This window comes from Canis aureus, chromosome 23, assembly GCF_053574225.1.
Source record: "Canis aureus isolate CA01 chromosome 23, VMU_Caureus_v.1.0, whole genome shotgun sequence".
Taxonomy (NCBI): Eukaryota; Metazoa; Chordata; class Mammalia; order Carnivora; family Canidae; genus Canis; species Canis aureus.
The window spans coordinates 16,758,762-16,779,306 of NC_135633.1; the positions used below are offsets into that span (position 1 = coordinate 16,758,762).

General features: G+C 44.9%; 1 protein-coding gene across 15 annotated transcripts in view; it reads right to left on the reverse strand.

Annotated features, from left to right (window-relative positions):
- LOC144294659 (uncharacterized) overlaps positions 1–20,545 on the reverse strand; it is a 209,573-nt gene that overhangs the window by 140,679 nt on the left and 48,349 nt on the right. For 13 of the 15 annotated variants that reach the window (XR_013362032.1, XR_013362033.1, XR_013362034.1 and 10 more), the window contains exon 2: positions 8,855–8,918. The exons of the other annotated variants lie outside the window; for them this stretch is intronic. Coding sequence is in view for 5 of the 13 variants with exons in the window: in XM_077866473.1 (XP_077722599.1) it covers positions 8,855–8,918 (64 nt within the window). In the remaining 8 variants the exon portion in view is untranslated. The remainder of the gene's footprint in view (positions 1–8,854; positions 8,919–20,545) is intronic. 15 annotated transcript variants of the gene reach the window in all.

The window sequence follows — 20,545 nt, forward strand, 5'->3', positions numbered from 1 at the left end:
AAGAAAAGAAAAAAAGAAAAGAAAAGAAAAAAGAAAAGAAAAAAAAGAAAAGAAGAAAAGAAAAGAAAAGAAAAGAAAAGAAAAGAAAAGAAAAGAAAAGAAAAGAAAAGAAAAGAAAAGAAAAGAAAAAGCCTAACCAAATGTGGTCACACTGAGGGTTAGGGCTTTGATATATAAACTCTTGAGGGACATAAGCTTTCATGACGTATAGTGAGGGAAATCATAACAACACTGCCTTCTGTGACACAATAGAAAGTAGAAAGTGTACTGGATGAACTGGATGATGTAGTAAAGAAAATTTCCAGGCAAAATATTGAACGTGCCCCTTGACTTCCAGTTGCTTGTCATAAAACGTGAAAAGAGAGAAGACGTATTAAAGAAAGAACCATTGAGAACAAAGGAGCCAGGACTTGCTGGGTTTGAAAATAAAAATGTCTCATTCCTAGACTCTCCAGACAGGAATGATACTAAAATTTTAAGTGGCCTCCAGGCAAAGATCAAACCTAGGAAAATATCAGGAAAATGTGTCTAAAGATAAACCTGAGGGAGACAATATAAATCCCTTTATTAAGACCTTGGAAATATTTAAGGTGGTGATTCAAACAGGAAAAAAAAAAAGTGCCTCAGAGATCCTTACCAATAAACAATAGGGCTTCTGGTAATCTTAAGTGTGGTGTCCAGCAGCCTTACAGGAAACTCGAGGTAGAAAAGGGGTGCTCTCATTAATATTTGTGGTCGTGACTTTTATCTAATAGAGCTAGTGCCAGTTGGGTGCACAGAAAGCTCACAATGATTGGAAGATGATTGCATTGTCTGAAACACTGCCTGTTTAGGCTAAAAGGTACAGAGGCAGTGCAAAAGGAAACTGGGGCTTTGGCCCTCCGACCTGCTGTTGGAAAGTAGACTAAGGAAAAGACTCAGCTGCAGTGATCATTTCTTTAAAAAAAAAAAAAAAGATTTTACTTATTCATGAGAGACACAGAGAGGCAGAGACACAGGCAGAGAGAGAAGCAGTTTCCCTGCGGAGAGCCTGATGTGGGACTCAATCCCAGGACCCCAGGATCATTACCCAAGCCAAAGGCAGATACTCAACCACTGAGCCACCCAGGTGCCCCAAACAGTGACTATTTCTTATGGAAAAGAGAGGCTGGTTCAGAGGGCTTCTGCCTCTGAGCCCGGAGGGTGCAGCCAGGAGCCATGGAGAACCAATCACAAGTGGTAGTGCTGAGTTCTAATCTGGAAAGACCCATGTGCTTAGTGGAATTTCCGAATTGCTAAGAATCCCTGTGTGTCTCCCATTCTTTACCCTCTTCTTTTTTTTTTTTTTTTTTTTTTTTTTTTTTTTACAAGAAGACCTGTAATGGTTATCCCATGCCAGTCCTACCACTACATATTAGATAGAGGGAAGATAACATGTCTCTTTAGTCCACAGGCCCACAAATCAGGAGGAAGAGTTGCTATTTGAGAAATTCACCTAAGAGCCTCATTTGAACCTGGACTTGATCAGGGGACAAAGCCCAGGACTTCAAGTTGATACTGCAAAGTAGTGAGGCTTGGGGGCCCTGGAAAGGGGTGACTATATTTTCATGTGGGACATATATGAACCACCAGGAGCCAGAAGGTAGACTGAAGTAGCCAACATCCAATGGTCCTGTGGCTATTCTCACTCCCATGTAATGCCCTCTTGCACTGCCTCAGGGTTGGCCCTGGGTGACCAATATGATACAGAGAAAATAAGGTAAGTCTTAAAGTCTTGCAGCTTCTTCCTTGGACTCAGATCTCCTGCTCTGAGGGAAGCCAGGTGCCGTGATGTGAGAACGCTCTGTGGAGAGGAGCAGCAGCCCCTGCCATTCAGCAGCACCAGCCAGTCAGCCATGTGAGTGGACCGCCTCGGGAGTAGAACCTCCAGGCCCAGTCAGGCCATTAGATGCATGGCCATTAGATGCAGCCACCACAGCCCTGGCTGCACCTGACCACAGCCTCATGAGAGATCCCAAGCCAGAACCAGCCAGCCACACTGCTCCAGAATGTGAGCCCCAAAGAAATCATGAGAGAGAAAAAAATGATTATTGCTATTTTAAGCCACTAAGTTTTGAGGCAACTTGTTACACACCAGTAGATAACAAACACAACTCTACAGGGTATGATAAAGGGCACCTAATGCAAACCCTGGCAGAGGAGTAAAAAGAGTGTGGGCAGGCCCAGGAGAACACACAGACTCAGGCAGCATGAAGTTTGCTTGGCAAGCATGACAAAGGGTGGCTTTTCTCTCCTGGTGGAGTGCTGGCCTCAAGGATCAGAAGTTGAGGTGACCAGGGACAGTGAGACTTTGGGAGACAATTTCAAGAGATGAGCTGGCCTTCTTAGAAGGGACCAAGCCCTCCCACGTCCTGGCTTTATGATTGCAAAGGAGGTCTTTCCATTTACAGAGCCCTTTTGCATCCATCTATCACCAGGTGACCAAAGGTAGGTCGGGATTACCAGCCCCGTATCTCAGAGGACAAAATTGAGGGTCCCATGGGGTAACTGGTTTGTCCCATCCCTGGGCACTTTCTGTTCCTATAACAGCTCTCAGCAGCTCAAAGCTGCCTTTGCCTGTCAGAGGAATCAAGTAACCCAAAGAGTTTCAAGACTGGGCCAGAAACATACATTTAGGAACAACATGGAGAGAAAATGCAGGCCAACTGCTCTGATGGGGACCCTCAGTAAGTAATAACACACGTTGGCTGCCTGAAAACAATCTTTCACATTTATGAAATCTGTGCCTCGGGACGCAGAAGCTGAACTAGTATCATCATTCAGATTGTGTCCCTCTTTACCATGTGGCCTCAAGACTTCCTGGGTCTTTGAGCTTCAATCATATTATGTGGGGTTCCACTGGCTGGTCTCTTAGGCTCCGTGTGGCTCTGACAAGGTGGGATCTGTAAGGAATCCATGGGAACTTCGATACTGATTTTGGCATAATAATACCAGGCCATTCCCATTCAAGTCTCCAGTCTATAAAATCAAGGCCGAACAGGAAATTGCAGGCAGTAATTTATTCTGAATGTTCCCACCATGGGACTTACTTTATATGCATTGCTTCATGGACTCTAATCAAATGGTAAACAAAGGAAGTTTCTGCCAGCTTCCCCAGCCCCCTGACATATGCTCCCCTTTCTACCAGACCCCTCTGGAGGGGGAACCTCCCCAGGACTGCAGCTATGATCAGGAATAAGTGCAGAGAGCCAGGTGGGAGGTCATTGGCAAAAACAACACAGCCTATAAAATAAAATGGGATGACATAAAATAACACACACAATAGCCAAACTGTGGAAAGAGCCCAGACGTCAATCGACAGATGAATGGATAAAGAAGAGGTGATACACACACACACACACACACACACACACACACACACACACTGGAATACTACTCAGCCATCAAAAAAAGAAATCTTGGGATCCCTGGGTGGCGCAGCGGTTTAGCGCCTGCCTTTGGCCCAGGGCGCGATCCTGGAGACCCGGGATCAAATCCCACGTCGGGCTCCCGGTGCATGGAGCCTGCTTCTCCCTCTGCCCATGTCTCTGCCTCTCTCTCTCTGTGTGTGACTATCATAAATAAATAAATAAATAAAATTTTTTAAAAACCTAAAAAAAAAAAAAAAAGAAATCTTGACATGCTGTTGTCAATAAGTGAAATAAGTCAATTAGAGAAAGACAATTATCATATGATCTCACTCATATGTGGAATTCAAGAAACAAAACAGGGTCGTAGGGGAAGAGAGGAGAAAATAAAACAAGATGAAACCAGGAGGGAGACAAACCACAAGAGACTCTTAATCATAGGAAACAAACTGAGGGTTGCTGGAGGGGAGGCGGGTGGGGGGATGGGGTAACTGGGTGATGGGCACTAAGGAGGGCACATGATATAACGAATGAGCACTGGGTGTTATACAATGATGAGTCACTGACCTTTACCTCTGAAACTAATAATACATTACATGTTAATTAATTGAATTTAAATTAAAAAGAATTTTTTTAAAAGAAAAAGAAATAAAATAACACAACATGAAATAAAATAATAAAATGACCAAGCTAAATTAATGTCAGGGGACCCTCTGCCCGACACCCACTCTTGGTCTCTATCTTTAAAAGGAGGAAAACAAATTAGAGTATCTGTTGGTCCAGCCCTAGCCAGTTGACTTGGTCCACCTAGGCCCTGGGGCAATGGAGGTCATCCTGGCAAAACAGTAGAATGAAGTAGGATCTGTGTTGACCCCACAGTCAGTGCTGGCACCTGCTCCGCTGGGTTTGGCTCGGGGAGCCCAGGTGAGCACTGAGCGGATGGTGCATTTGCTAGCAGCAGTCATTATCCCTTCCCACAGAAGAATAACAAACCTCCACTGTTGCCCTATTGCATCAATATCTGCAATAGCACATAGGACCAGAAACAGCTAGAAACCCAGAAACATAGTAATAAAAACCCAGGGATGTGAAAGCTAAAGTTTGATTCCCCCAAAGCAGGAATGCCTGAGAGCTTTGGGCTGGGGATGCCTCTGCTCTGAACAAGGAGATGACCAGTGTGTTGCTGCACAGGTCATTAGCTGGCAGGGGAAGCAGAAATGGTTTGGCAGGATATGCAGAATCATGACAAGGCAGGGGAACAGGGGAACTGGATGGTGTTTAAGTCACTTGTGTCTAAAGAGGTCAATGTCACCCGGGGGAGCCAAGGTTGGCAGTGAGCACACACAGCCCTCTCTGAAGAGGAGCTCCATATCGTGCGTGGCTGATGGAAGTGGAGTTATGATTAGGTTCACTGTTTGACTAAACAAAATACCATGGGCTTGCTTCTTCACTCGTCTGTCTGTTGTCTTTACACATTCCTAAACAAAGGGTGCTTGCTAAGCCTTTAAGACACGGACTAAACTATGATGTGTACGGTAGCCACCTTGACGCTCCGCAGAGACAAACCCAGGAAGCAGATCCCTGTTCTTCCCCTGCCAGAGGAATGAGGGAGAGCCTCTCTCTGCTCAAGTGTCTGAACCTCTCCTTATCCTTTAAGTTCCCTTTTCACTTTGTAAGAAATATACCCACAATGAGACCTCATCTGTCTAGACTCCTAGTCCAGTGCTCTTTCACGGCGTCGTAAAGAAGCAGAACTCAGAGCCCGGGTTGGGAAACAACACCAACTTTCTATCAAGTGAGAATGGAATACCAATAACCCTGTTTCCTGTCTCTGATCCACACACAGGTGCACACACAAGCCTACCCACTGCTAGGCATCTGCACCCCGATGTGGATTATGGGATGAAGATGTGAGAACAGAGCCATTAGCTTGGCCCAGTTGCCAGAAAATACAGAGGCAGGAGTGCCGAGGGTATGAAGCCTGGCCACAGGACAGCAGAGTGTCTATGCACTGAAGCAGACTACTCACCCATGAACATGCCAGTTCCCTGCCAGCCTATAATGGTTGTGTGGCCCATAACCTACTATAGTTATCCCAAACCTGCCTCTGACCTCATCCCCTGTCACTACCCTCACCCCCATTCCAACCTAACCCCCTTCCAGCCCTAGAAATATTGCATTTGTGCCTGGATGCTGGCACAGAGCCTTACTTCTCCTCTAGGAACCATGACTTAGCTCACCATGAAGACCCAGAGCACGTAGTAGCCTCTTTCATCTCCAGCCCTGAAGACACAAATCCCATCCCCTTGGCCAGTGTCTGCATAGGCCCAACTGCCCCAGGCAGGGTGGAGATGGAGCAGGACCCAGCCTGTATTCCAATCCTGTGCCCAAGAGACTAGGAGGTTACGTACCCATCGGCAATGCACGAGGGTTCCAGCTTCTCCACATCCTGTCCAACACTTGCTATTTTTTGTTTTATTGGTAATAGTCAGCCTAATGAGTGTGAAGTAGCATCTCTTTGAGGTTCTAATTTGCATTTCTCTAATGACTAATGATGTTGAGCTTTTTTTCATGTACATATTGGCCATCTGTATGTCTTTTTTGGAGAAATACCTATTCAGACTGTATATTCTAGGTATGTACCCCAAAGAATTGAAAGCATGGATTCAGATACTTGTACAGCCATGCTCATCGCAGCATTACTCACAAGAGCCAAAAGGTGGAAACAGCACAAGTGTCCATCATAGATTAATGGAAAAACAAAATGTATGTATGTATATCCATACAATGGGATATTATTCAGCCCTAAAAAGAAAAGAAATTCTTATACCTGCTGCAATATGAATGAACCTTGAAAATATGCTACATTAAAGAAGCTGGTCACAGAAGGACAAAGGTTGTATAACTCTACTTATATGAAGTATGTAGATGAGGCAAATCTACAGACACAGGAGGGAGAACAGTGGTTACCAGGGGCTGGGACTGGGGAGGTACAGAGAGTGACTGCATAATGGGCAGAGAGACTGTGTTTGGTTCTCCACAAGTGAGAAAGTTCTAGAAATAGATAGTGGTAATGGTTACCCAACATGCTGAATATACATAATGCCCCTGAATTGTACACTTAAAAATCCTGAAAATGGCAAGTTTTATGCTATGTGTATTTAGCCACAATTTAGAAAAAATAACAACAGTAATCAATGCACTTTATCATTTTAATGGATTGTAGGAGCAAACATAGGCTAGAGATGGAATGAGGCCCAGATACACGTGTGCTTGCCCCCAGCAGACACTGCCAGAGATTCTCTCTGCCATCCACCAAATGAGAAAGAGAACAAAGATCACTGACTGGATAGGGATTCAGAGACATGCCTCTGATCAGCTCTGCTGCTCATGTGCTTACCGGCCTTGAGTGAGTCACTCCCCTACTCTGGATCTCAGTCTTTGACCTGTGAAGAAGCAGGTTGGGATGTTTGGCCTCCTTCATTCATTCAGCCAACATTGATCAAGTGCCTTTTGGTGTGTCAAACACTTTTCCAGAAGGTAAGAACACATCACTGAGCAAAAGAGCTAACCCCTGCCCTAATGACTATTACATTGTAGTGGAGGGAAGACAGGCAATAAACATAAATATATAATAAGCAAGAAAATTACATATGTATTTTTAGAAAATGCTAGGTGCTATGAAAGAAAAGAACAAATAGAATGGCTTTTCTTTTTTCTTTTTATTATTTTTTCTTTTTTCCTTTTTAAATTTTTGTTTGTTTGTTTTTCTTTTTTAAATAGGGAGATTAGAATAGGTTGTGTTGAGGTGTATTTGAGTGGTGAAGACTTTAAGGAGGTTAAGATTTCAAGCCATAGAAATATCTGGGTGAGGGGGTGCCTGGGTGGCTCAATCAGTTGGGCATCTAACTCTTGGTTTCGGGCCAGAACATGATCGGGGGTTGTGAGATTGAGGCCCGTTGTGGGGCTCCACACTGGGCATGGAGTCTGCTTGAAATCTCTCTCTGTACCTTCTCCTGCTCTCTCTTGCACACTCTCTCTCAAATAAATAAATAAATAAACGCTTCAAAAAAAGAAAAAGGGCAGCCCAGGTGGTTCAGAGGTTTAGCACCGCCTTCATCCCAGGGTGTGATCCTGGAGACCCAGGATCGAGTCCCGCGTCGGGTTCCCTGCATGGGACCTACTTCTCCCTCTGCCTGTGTCTCTGCCTCCCTCTCTCTCTCTCTCTCTCTCTCTCTCTCTGTGTGTGTCTCTCATGAATAACTAAATAAAATCAGAAAGAAAGAAAGAAAGAAAGAAAGAAAGAAAGAAAGAAAGAAAGAGAAAGAAAAGAAAGAAGGAAAGAAAGAAAGGAAAGAAAGAAAGAAAGAGAGAGAGAGAGAGAAAGAAAGAAAGAAAGAAAGAGAAAGAAAGAAAGAAAGAAAGAAAGAAAGAAAGAAAGAAAGAAAGAAAGAAAGAAAGAAAGAAAGAAAGAAAAAAGATCTCTGGGTAAGGAGCAACTGGGACAAAGGAAATACAGCAAAGGCTTGGACAGAGTGCGCCGCCGTATTAGACAAACAGCAAGGAGGCCAGTGTGTTTGCATCAGAGTGAGGAAGGGAATAACGACAGAAATTAGGCCAGATTGGTGAAGGGGATGGCCAGGCAGGTTGCAAAGGCCTGGAAGTCTGCTATAAACTTATTCCAAGGCCTTGAGGCTCCCAGACAGCCCTTTTCAACTTACTTGGGCCCCTGGCAGGAACTTCAGGGCAGCCATGCCAGCCCAGCCTGTTCTGTCAGATGGGGGCTGTGGGGCTATCGAAGGAATGGCTCCATGTGTCTTGGCATTGAACCAGGCTGCCTGGAGTCAGGCTTGCAGTGTGGCCCTCACACAGAGACGCCATGTGCCCAGGGCCTCTCCTGCCCCATCCCACCCCCCACCTCCCCCAGGGCAGAGCTCCCTGTTTCCTATAGCTCAGCTCTCTCCTCCTTGCTGGGCACAAGGGAGATCAGAGAAAGGCTCTGGCTGTGTCCTGGCTTGTTGATGCTCTTCCTAGCCAAGGCTATTACTGCTAATTGACGTTATTGTTCACTGCATCACTTGGAAACCCATTTCAGCCCCCAATTGCTCTCTGTGACTCTGAAAAGTAAAAACTCACTTAGACTTGAACCGAGCAATAATTAGCTTGGCATTGTGAGGCCAGCCAGGCTCCTCACCCTAGGCCATTACCTCTCCTCTTTCCAACTTGAAAAAAAAATATGAACCAATGTAAAAAAGGCATTTATTCTCCACTTTACAGGCTGCACCTCAAATAGTTTGTCGAGGCCTTTTTAAAGCCACTCTCCTCACTCACATTCTGCTTAGAAGGTTGCTTTGTCTTTTCCTTGGCCATTGATTTCTGCATCTTGTTTGGATTGTTCGGTGCTCCTGAGGAGTTAATAACAAATTAACCAAAGTCTAATGAGCTGCAGCTCAGATAGCTGGGCTTACCTGGACAGCCAGTCTGTATCCCGCTTCTCTTCCAGAGTGTAGACCTCTGGTGGTAACGGGGAATCTACGGAGAAAGGTTGAATGGATGTGGTTTTGAAGCCAGACTTGAATTTGCATCCATACTTAACTAGTTACTGGAAATGTGGCCTTTGGAAAGTGTTCTGATGTTTTAGGGCTACAAATGTGACCTGAGGGTGTCCCAAGGGGGCACCCCACTGTAGGTCATGCCAGAAAGGGGCTAAGAAGGGCAATAAAGGAAGCTAAGGAAGTACAAGTCTCCAGCTGGAGCCATCGCCTGGCTAGAGAACAGAGCCCTGAATGGAGAAAACAGGAATTCAGTTCCAGTCTGAAGTCACTGAACATTCAGTTTCAGTCCAGCCTGACATCAGAGCCCAAGAAGTTCTACTGGGTTCTTGGGTTCTGGGAAGGACTCTAACTGGGACTCTGTACTACATCAAACAAGAAACAGCACAGTGGCTAAGAGCAGGGACAAGGAATCACACTTCCTGGGTCCAGATCCTGACTCGGCCACTTACTAGCTGTGTAGCTCAGGCAAGTCTCTTAAGCTTTGTGCCTCAGTTTCTTCATCTGTAGAATGGGGCTAATCATTGTACATCATGGAGTGATTATTAAGATTAATGAGTTAATATATGTAAAGGGCTTAGAAAAGTGCATGGCACCTGGTAGGTGCCATAGAGGTTTAACAAAAAGAAAAAGAAGAAAAAGAAGGAGGAGGATGAAGAGGAGGAGGAGGAGGAGGAAAGGGAGGAGGAGGGGGAAAGGGAGGAGGAGGAGGAAGGGGAGGAAGAGGAGAGAAAGAAGGAAGGAGGGAGGGGAGGGAGGAAATAAAAGCAAGGGCTCACCTATCACAGAAATTTCATTGCAGTGCCCCCCTTCCTATCCACTTCTAGCACAGGTAAAGATTCCTGAGGGCATCACCCAGGCACCCCCTCTAGCGCTCGGTGCTCCCCCATCAATCACCAAGTCTCAGTGCCCCTTCCACCACAGACTCAGACATGCCGCCTTCTCCTCTGCACTACTGCACCAGCTCCCCTCCTAGCTGCTCTCTGGCCTCCCTGTCTCTTGTCTTATATTCTCCAATCCACTCATCATACTTCTAGCAAAGTGATCTTCATAAATCACAAGGCTGGTCCGATGGCCCGTCTCAAGCCATTTCCCTGGACTTCTCCCTTTATCTACAGGAGTCATTAAAACCTCTTGGTACACAAGGTACTACTTGGTTCTCCACAAATTCCTGCAGCCTCGTTTACCACCCTCAGCCCCATTCTTCATGCTCCAGCAACACTAAGCTGCCTGTTGTCACCCACAACGCACATATGTGCACACACACTCACACACACACACACACACACACACACACACACACTGTGCTTCATTTGTTCTGTTCTCTGCCTGAAATATCCTCCCAGATTCCCGCACTTCCCCTCATCTCAGCACTCCCACATCCCTACATATTGCTTGGCTAGAGACTAAACCTAACTAGCACCTAAGACCCGGATGTCACTTTTTCCTAGGATCCTTCCCAGAAGCCACCCACCAGTGGATTAGACTACCTATATCCATTTGGATGATTCTCGATAACAAATTCCTAAATTTCAGTATCTCCACCCAATTGGAGTTTATTTTTTAGTCCAGAGCAGTCTAATGGTGGTATCCTGGTCAGCAAGCAGCTTTCCCTCACATGAAAATTTAGGGCTGCCTCTTTTGGCTCCATAGCCTGTGGAATCTCAGTCCTCTACATCCAGCTGGTGGAAGGGATAGAGGAACTAGAAGATGCCCAGCCACTTCTCAAAAATCCCCAGCCAGAAGTGCTACACCTCATTCCCACTCATCCCCTCGTGAAAACCAGTCCCAGGGTGACTCCTGGGTGAAATATAGCCCCTGTGCCACCCAGTGGACAGCTGGCCCTTGCAGCCCCAGGGCCACTTCTTGGCTCTCCTCTGGCACCCTTGCCATACATCAACCTCGGAGTGACCACAATGCATGGTGGCTACAATCTGTTTCTGAGCCCACCTCCTCCACCAGGTTGTAAGCTCCTGAGGGCAAAGGTCTCATTCTCTGCATTTCTATGTACCCAGCCCCTAGCATGGGTGCTTAGCACTTAGTACTGCTGTTTCTTGAATGGATGACCCAGCTGGTTAGAACCAGCTCAGTGACCAGATGGGTCTGACCCTACCAGTAAAAGGCCCTCCCTGCAAGCGGTTGAACTATCCTGGGAAAGCCAGGATGGAGCATGAAGAGAGGTCTCCCCTGGGAAAAACAGAAGACAAGGAGAATGATTTGGCCCTTTGGAGAGGTTTGCAAATTTATCTCCATGATATTTCTCAGACCAGAAAGGGCCCCAGTTCTGAGAGCTCTCTTCGTGGCTAACACTTAAGTGGCCCACACCATATGCCAAGCACTGTTCTAGCTGCTAGGCATGCATTAATTCATACATCTTCATGATAACTCCATTTTATACATGAGGAGTTAAATGACACTATACTCTCTACCCATGGACTTACCTGTCATTTATGGAGCACCTAGAAGCCCCAGGAAAAGGAGGGTTTCAGCCTATCTTCCAGAACTTCAGTCAGAGAATTAAGTTTAGAGAAACGGCAGAGATTTGACTTCCTGGAGGCCAAAGCAGACATTTTGGAGGTTTCTGACCCTATCTGAACCTCAGGGCTCAGGTAACAGGCCAGCGGTCTCAACAAATTTCCAGGATTATTCTTCGCTTGGAATGCTAAGCATCTTCAAACTAAGAAACACTGAACTTTTCATTGATGTTTATGTTTTACAATGTTCTTTGGTGAAATTAAAAAACAGTACAGGTTGGAGCCAAATAACAAATTGCAAGCCTCCAAGCCCATCTCAACATGACACTTGCGCAGAATTAACAGTGATAATATTATGACAGGAGACTGATCTCTCTGCACACCCGCCAGAGCTGAATCCTCAGAGGCCGGCAGTGCGGAAACACAGCTCCACTCAACCATGCTGCACGTCCCTACACCAGGCATTTCCATAGTCTTAACTGGATAACAACCACGGCCCCTCCTGGGAAATCACTGCTTCGGAGATGTTTTACACTGATGACAAGAGAAACAGCTGTAATTTGTCATTATAGAAATATCCAATTATCAGGCCACTGAGTGATGACTGCAGCCTCCCGTCCTTGCTGCCATCAGACTGGGCTCTGAGCTACACACCTGTCACAGCTGGGGCCTGCCAGGTGACATCCATGGGAGAGCCCAGTTTCCCTTCCCACCACCTCGGGAGGGGCCAGCAGTCTCTGCCTCTGGCAGGAAGGCAGGTACTCCAAGGCCTCCTCCTCATGCAAGTGCAGGAAGAGCAGAGTATGAGCAACAACACTTGGCTGAACTGCCACCTCTTCCCAGAAGGCCACAGGAGTTACTCTTCCTCCTTGGCTTTCCCACCAGAGGATGGATTAGACTGTGAGGACCTAAGAGGCTGAGCCTTTGAAGCCAGGAAGGCTTGGGTTCGATTTGGGTCCCCAGGATATCCTAGCTGTGTGCCCTACAAGACTCACTGTGGACAGAATCTTGCATGGGTGGAATGCACTAGGGAAAGAGCCAACAAATGGAAAACAACTTAATCCAGCATAATAGTGATGAGCCAGCATTTACAGGTAAAGCATTTTACATATTTTGATTCATTTTAATCCTCATAACAACCTTACACAGTGGGTGCTATTATTACATCTATTTTACAGTTAGGGAAACTGAGGCAAAGGAAGATTAAGGAAGTCAACTCAATAACCTGGCTATGGAGGGGCACACATGGGATCTGCACCCAGCAGTCTGGTTCAGGGGTTGAGCTCCTAATGTTTTGTAGTCCTCAGAACAAGTATTACTGTCTATGTCCCAGGTCCTGTGTTAAGTTCTTTATACCGATTATGTCCTTTAATTCTCACAATATATTATCACCAGTGTATGGATGAGTAAACTGAGGAACAAAAAGGTTAAATAACTTACCCAAGTTCACACAGCTACTAAGTAGCAGAGTCAGAGCTCAAATCCTGGCCTTCTGGCACATTCTCAGTACTGAGCTACTCTCTATCTATACATACTGCACTCTGGTTCCTGGATTAGTTTCTGTGCACATTTGAATTTAATTAACTCATCCAACAACTCCTGAGAAACATACTATTATTAAATCCAATTTACAAGTGTGAAGGTGAAGATTATAGCAGCTAAGCTGATTATAGTCAGTAATTGAGGATTCGGAATTCAAATCCAGATGCTGTCTGGAACCCTCTCTGCCATAGTAACCTCCTACCCTAACCCAATGTCTGCTCATATACAGAACATGTGAATTTGAATTCAGTTGAGCTGAAGTATGAATGAGCTGCTCAGCACCTGGCTCAAATGCCACCTCCTTCAGGGTGGCCTCCCTCAATCTCTTCTCCCTCTGTTTAATCTTTAAGCTGGCTTTTGCCCCCAGAATGGCTCTTGATCACTTCTATGGACAATCTTGCTGTGATGGAGAGAAGTCTTCTATGCAAAGGAGCTACATATGGTCTGGTCTGGCCTCGGCCTCACTGTGGTGACACTAGAGAGCAAGGTCAGTGGAAAGGCAGCCATAGGAGAGCCTAGTCCACAGCCCAAGGCCAGAGGCCTTTTGAGAAACAAGAACCACACGACAGGAAACAGCAAAGAGACCACAACATAGAACTTGGGGCAACAGTGAGCAACTGGAGGCGTAATCACTGAGGCAAACGACCTGGCAGGGCCAAGGAGGCTGGAGCCTATACTGACGTGGAGAGAGCTAAGAATTACACAAAGGTGCAGAAATTAACAGCACTGGTGCCAATGGGGTTGAGGGTAAAGGGGGGTAAAACAGGTTAGATTTGTTGCTAATTATTTAAGAAACAATTAGAATCTAAGTTCCCTTCCCTAGCTCTATGCCCCCAAGTGACTCCCCTCTCCAATCTCAAGAAGACAAGAGGTTTATTCTTTAGGGAAGGCAATCCAGGGAGTGTCTGGACTGAGGGACAAGAGAACCAGTTGAAGGCCAGGATACCATATTGAATGAAGTGACCTCAACATACAGAATATTGCTTCCTGCACTGGGCTCCCAGAACACCAGCTACCAAGCCTTTATTCCAGGCAGAAGAGTGAAAGAACCTATAAAAGGCATCTGGCTGCTTCAAGAAAAAGGATTTTTTTAATTGGTATTGAAGTTTTCCCCAACAAGTGGCACAGTTAGAATACCCTGCAGGAAAGCTCCTGGTTGACAAGCACAATAATGGTTGTTTTAGAGCTCTACTCCTAAGCATGAGCAGATGTGCAGGGATCACTAGGTTCCTTAGGGAAGTTTCCAGCACAAAGCACGGAGACTGAACGAAATAAGGGGCAGGGCACAACATGAAGGAAACACACTATCCAAGATGGACAACATTAAATAACAGCATCCTCAGAGACGTGGAAGAATATTTTATAGCCATGAAACAAGAAAAAGATGTTATAAAAAGGAAGTAGGACATTCGAGAATAAGAAAGAGCTTTAGGGAATTAAAAATATGGAAGTGGAAGTGAGAAACTCAGTAGCAAGTTTGAAGGGCTGAGGAAATCTTAGAAAGATGGAAAAGAAGAAAATAAGCTAAGATCATTTAAAAACCAGTTCAGGGGTTCCAACATCTGAGTAATAGGAATTCCAGGAGTGGAAAACCCTGTAGCACCAATCCAAGATTTTCCAGATCTTTCCTAAATGAAAAGGGATACTGAGTATCCAGGAAAACAGATAAAAATACCTGAACCAAGGCACATCAATGTGAAATTTCAAAACATGGGTCAAACAGAAGAGGCTACAATTTTCCAAAGGGTGCAGGGGGAGGGGAGGAGGAAAAAGAAAGAAATAGCTACATAGAATTAGGACTTAGAACAGTTTTGAACTTCTCACAAATAACTAAGTTCTAATGGTTAGGAGTAATAATCTAATAAATAAATAACTTTTCAATAACAAATAATAAATATAATAAATAAATAACTTCTCAAAAATAGCTAGAAGCTAGAATGCAGTAGAATCAGGCCTTCAAAATTCTGAGGGATAATAATTACAGATGGGCAAATTCTCAAAAAAATGCATATGCCACACCCTGTTTCATAGGAAACTACTGATGACATGCTCCCTCAAATTATAGTTTAAACCAAAAAAAAGGAAAAATAAAACACAGCAAAGAGGAGATCCAATGCAGTAGAGAGGAGAAGGGAATTCCCACTTTCATGCTGAAGGGACATCTCAGGACAACAGCTATGCATTAGCCAGGGAAGGTAACCATCCACCAGCAGTCCAGAGGCCATGGAAAAACTCCTTCAAGAAGATATATTGATAAAATATCTGATGGGAATGAAAGGTAACATGGACAAACTTTGGAGAGTTTGGGGTGGAACTGTTGATAAATACATTGAATATCCAACACACATACAAACAAACGGCAATTTTAAGTCCAGGAAAAACAAAAGACAGTTCAGGAAAGGAAAAGCAACCAAAACTTGCTATGAAAGCTCAGATCTGAATAACATACATGGTTATAATATTGTAAACATGGAATATTGATCTAAGCAAAACTGTAGTTCTGTTGGGAGGATGGGAACGTGGCAGGATGCATGTGTGTGGCAAGGTGCATGTGTTTGACAAGACAAGAGAAAGAAAAGGAGCTAAGTCTGCATTTTCTATAATGGGAAATAAACAGATAAAGCATAAAAAAATACCCTCAAAAATCAAGAAATAGCAATACCAGCATATTGTTGGAGATAAGACGATAAGGACCAAAAGAAATCTAGAAAAGGTGAAAATGGCTGCCTCTGTGGAGGGGAGACCGGAAGGTAACTGCAGACTGCTTTTTGTCTTAACAAACTTTTTAGAACCAGTTATTTAAATTATGTGTATGTATAATTTTGACAGAAATTAAAACTTAAAAAAAAATTTCCCTGGCTTTGTAGTGGGAGTTATAAGAACAGGGTGGTGTTCTCTGAAAGAATCCAGGCCCATTTATGCTTTGGCTATGAAATAGATGGCTAAATATCGTACTGTTGCTCTTCTGCACCACCATAGTGTTTATTCATTCATTTATTTGACAAATATTAATCAAGACCTCACTATACGAAGGCAGTTTCACCTCCATTATCTCTGATAATCTGGCTTTTAGAAATTAGAGGGAAGTTATGTGGGTTCATGGCTCCCTTTCTGATCAAGTTCACACAAGGGCTACTGACTCACATGAGATGGAAAAGGGGGGGGTATGGGCCTTGCTGGGGGTAGAAGAAACAGAGGCTGGTCTTCCCCTCTGGACTGAAGTAGATGCTCCTCTGGTATGTCTAAAATAAGACACCTCACCACCTAAAGATTAGTTTCTTTCCAAACTAAGTCTCACTCATGAGATAAAACCCCTATTAATGGGGTAAATGAGAGAATGGAAAGGGATGAGGAATAAAGTGTCTGTTCTCCCTTTTGTGGAATATTTGTGACCTAGAAAAAGTATGTAGTTGAAGTTCTGTCCCTCCCTAATGAGAGGAGAGGAATCTACATAGCACAGTTTGGTCATATGAAATATGTCCTCCCTGAGCATGTGCTGCTCACTGTAAGTCACCAGAAATTTGGGGGCAGCTCTCCTGTCCTGTCACAGAGAGCCTCCATCCTCTCCTCTACTTGGAAAGCAATTCTGATCTCCTTGGCAATGTTGTCTCCCACGTAAGAAGCATAAGCTATATGCCAAGGCACCACTGAGACTGCCTTGGATTCAAGGTGCATGAAGGCATGACCATTGGCTCTCTATGCTAAGAAGAAAGGGTCAGCAGCCACCTGTCTCAGCGGGGCCATCTACTCCACCTTGGAGGAAGAGAGAAAGGAGAAAGGGAAGGAGACAGGTTCAAGTGGAGACAATTAGGGACTCTCTGTCTGCAGACTACTTAATATCACACTTGGCTTCCCATCACTCCTCTTCATTATAGATTTCTGAGTCACAGCCAAGACAGAGGGGGCACCAGTCAGCCCTGAGAGGTTTGTTGCACTTGCCCATTGTAAAAACTACATTTCAGGGCCAAAAGACGAACTAATATTCTACTTCAGTGTCAGTAGTAAAAAGCAAATAACTGGGCAGGAGAACCAGGAAATAAGAAGAGAAGTTTAATGCTCCCATAGAGAAGCAAATATTTGCACTTATTAATATCCTGAAACCCATGTTGCCGTGAATAGTTCCTTCTCCTTTTATCCCACGCCTTTTGTCTAACACAGTGATATATTGCCACCCTTTCAAAATCCTGACACAGATGACATTGAAGCAAATTATGTACCTCAGCCAGATTTCTCAGTTGAAATGGAGATAGCTGATGTGTACATTTTTCCATCTAATTAACATTCCACAGTTTGAATAGCTGTTATCATGCCCTGGGTCCCATATGAATGGGTGAATAGATAGAAAGATCCATAAACAGCTTGGCTTGCATAGAATGAGATTTTTTCTCCAGACAAAGAGAAAATGGAATGAATCATTGTCATCTGGATGGTAGCAGGCATCAAAGAGGAGCACAAGCACACTCCCCTATGAGCAGAACACAAGTGTGTTGCCTAGCACCAGCAGTCATCTCTGGAGGATCTTTGGTCACTCCCAGCCTCTGTATTTGGCCATGTAACTTTTTTTCACCCACGTCTTTGTTTACACTGTGTAGGGGTGTCCGAAAATATGTTCCAAATTTTTTGATACTCTTCCACTCAACATGTGTAGATTAATTCTCCTCTCCTTGTACTTAGTGATTCAGTTCCAACAAACAGAATATGGCAGAAGGGGTGGTATATAACTTCTGAAACTAGTTTAAAAAAAATGCATCTCTCTCTCTCTCTCTCTCTCTCTCTCTCTCTCTCTCTCCCTCTTCCTCTCTCCAATCATTTACTCTGGAGAAAACCAGTTGTTATTGCAAGAGGCCAATTGTAAAGTCCCAGCTGAAGCCTCCTGCCAACAACCATGGAGACAAACCAACCTGGAAGTGGACTCCCAGCCCCAACAAGCCTTCAGATGAGACCACAGCCCTAGCCAACACCATGACTGCAACATCATGAGAGACCCTGAGCCAGAACCACCCAGCTAAGCTGCTCCTGAATTCCTGACTCTCAGAAACTGTGTGACGTAATGTTTGTTGTTTGAAGCTGCTAAATTTGGGGTTGATCCTATGCAACAATGGATAATTAATATACACTATGATTTCTCTTGACTTTCATTACCATATTTATGGAAAAAAATTTTCTTCCTAACATTTGCTTATTTTTTAATATTTTATTTATTTATTCATAAGAGACACCAAAAGAGGCAGAAACATAGGCAGAGGGAAAAGAAGCAGGCTCTTTCTGGGTAGCCTAATGCAGGGCTCGATCCTGGGACCCTGGGATCATGACCTGAGCTAAAGGCAGACACTCAACCACGGAGTCACCCAGGCGGGCCTCTTCCTAATATTTAAAGGCCAAGATGACTACAGCTGCCACAGCAAAACTCCAATGTCACTGTAAAGTGAGGGGAAACTTGCTCAGGCCTTCCACAGCCAGTCAGATCTCTGGGAATTGCACAATTTGCTGGAAAATGACACAGAGGGCAGCCCAGGTGGCTCAGAGACTTAGCGCCTGCCTTTGGCCCAGGGCGTGATCCTGGAGACCCAGGAACAAGTCCCACGTCGGGCTCCCTGCATGGAGCCTGCCTCTCCCTCTGCCTGTCTCTCTCTCTCTCTCTCTGTATTTATGTATCTCATGAATAAATAAATAAAATCTTTAAAAAAAAAAAGTCTGTTGATACCCACATAAATTATTTAATAAATAAATAAATAAATAAATAAATAAATAAATAAATAATAAATAAATAAATAAATAAATAAATAAAATGACACAGAGAAATTGAAGGAAAATGTCAAGGGCATGCCTCAGGCCACTCATTACTCACTCCCTCTTTCTTCCATGCATCCTCTAAGCGATGTCACCTCTCACAGACCTCACCATGTTCTGCAGCCTCTTCCACCAGCAGTGTGCATGCTCTTGACCCCCTGCATAACTCCTTGCACACCAGTCTTCCCTCAGAAACTTGCAGCTGGTATACTGGTGCTCATACCTGCAGAGCCTGGCCCACATCAGGTCCTGAGCCCACTCAGGTCAGGACGGGCAGTGTCAGAGGTCCCTCGTTGCTTTCAAAGCAAGCTGGACATGGAAACCCCCATAAGTGGAATTATAATTAGCAGAGTGGTTAAGGTCTTCAGTTTGGACCTAGACAGAAATAGGTTTGATTCCAGAATCCACTGTTGACTAGCTAATGACTTTGGACAAGATAAGTAGCTAATCTTTGGGTTCCTCCTCTGTAAAGTGGGAGCTCGCCATTCCCTACCTTAAATAGGACTGCACGAAATCTATGTAACCTCTTAATACAGGGCCTGGTGCCTTACTCAGTAAATGTTGCTGTTAAGAAGGGATGATATCACAAGCTTGCAATCGCCTCCTTACCCTGTGCAATTCCTCCATTCCATCTTATTGTAAATTCCAGTGGTTCCTCATACCTGGTGTGGGTGATTCGGAGTGGTGTTGGTTTTCCCTGCCATTTTGCCCATTCTTCCCTGGTTTCCATCAGCTCTGGCCGTGGCTTCTGGCTCCTGCCCTGACTCCCAGCCCCCTGCTAGGCCCCAGGGGTGCTCTGCCCTTGATGGGATCTGGCTCACATCAACCCTTCGAACATCCTTGTCTCACCGTGAGCAGCCCCAGCTTCATGGGACATGAAGAGGAGCTCCACACCCATACGTGACATGTCTTTATGCATCTTCAAAATGTTTCCTATCTCTTTTGTCTTTAGGAGGAAGGAAGGAACCTCGTCACTTCCTTTCATGCAGGGAGCTGCCAATTCTGGGGAAAACTAGCTGAGGTAATTTATATGCCCTGCTTAATTACTTCACTACCAGACTCCCAGCTAAGTTGCCCTAGCAACACCTAGCAACTGGCCACTGTCACCAGCTGCTTCTGTCAGAGAGTTCTTCTAGCTGTGTTATGAAGTCTTTTTTTGGTAGCCTTGGTAGAGAAAAGAGTAGGTTAAACAGGACTCTGAACGATATGTAAACCAGTTTTGTGCACCCCTCTGCTCTGCTTTGCCTTCATTTTCCTGGGTAGGTATCATGGCATTCCTCTAGTACTCCCATTTAGAAACTGCTGGAGGCAGCAGCGGGCAATGTTTCAGAGCACAGCTTTAGGATCAGATGGATGTTCTAGCTGTGTGACCTTGGGAATGGTATTTAACCTTGCTGTGCCTCTGATTCTTCATCTGTAAAATGGGGCTGATATTACCCCCCCCCCCCCGCCCGCCAAGATAGTCCCAGTACCTGGCATATAACACACGTTCAGTGCTGGCTGCTGTGATTGTGGATAATCCCAAATGGGAAAACAGCAGCCAACTTTCCAAATGACACTGCAGCAGAGCCACGTGACCAGAATGCAGAGTCTGCTTCGGGGGTAATATGAACTGTGCCCCTCGCCTCCCTCCCTGGTCCCCTAGTGACCCCCCACTCTGTATCCCATCCCCACTCCCACCTCCTGTAAGCTCCATGGGACAAGAGTTTTTATCCATTTTCTTCACTACTGTATCCCAGCACCTAGAACAGTGCTTGGCAGGTAACCAGTGTTCAATAAACATCTGTTTGCTGAACAAATG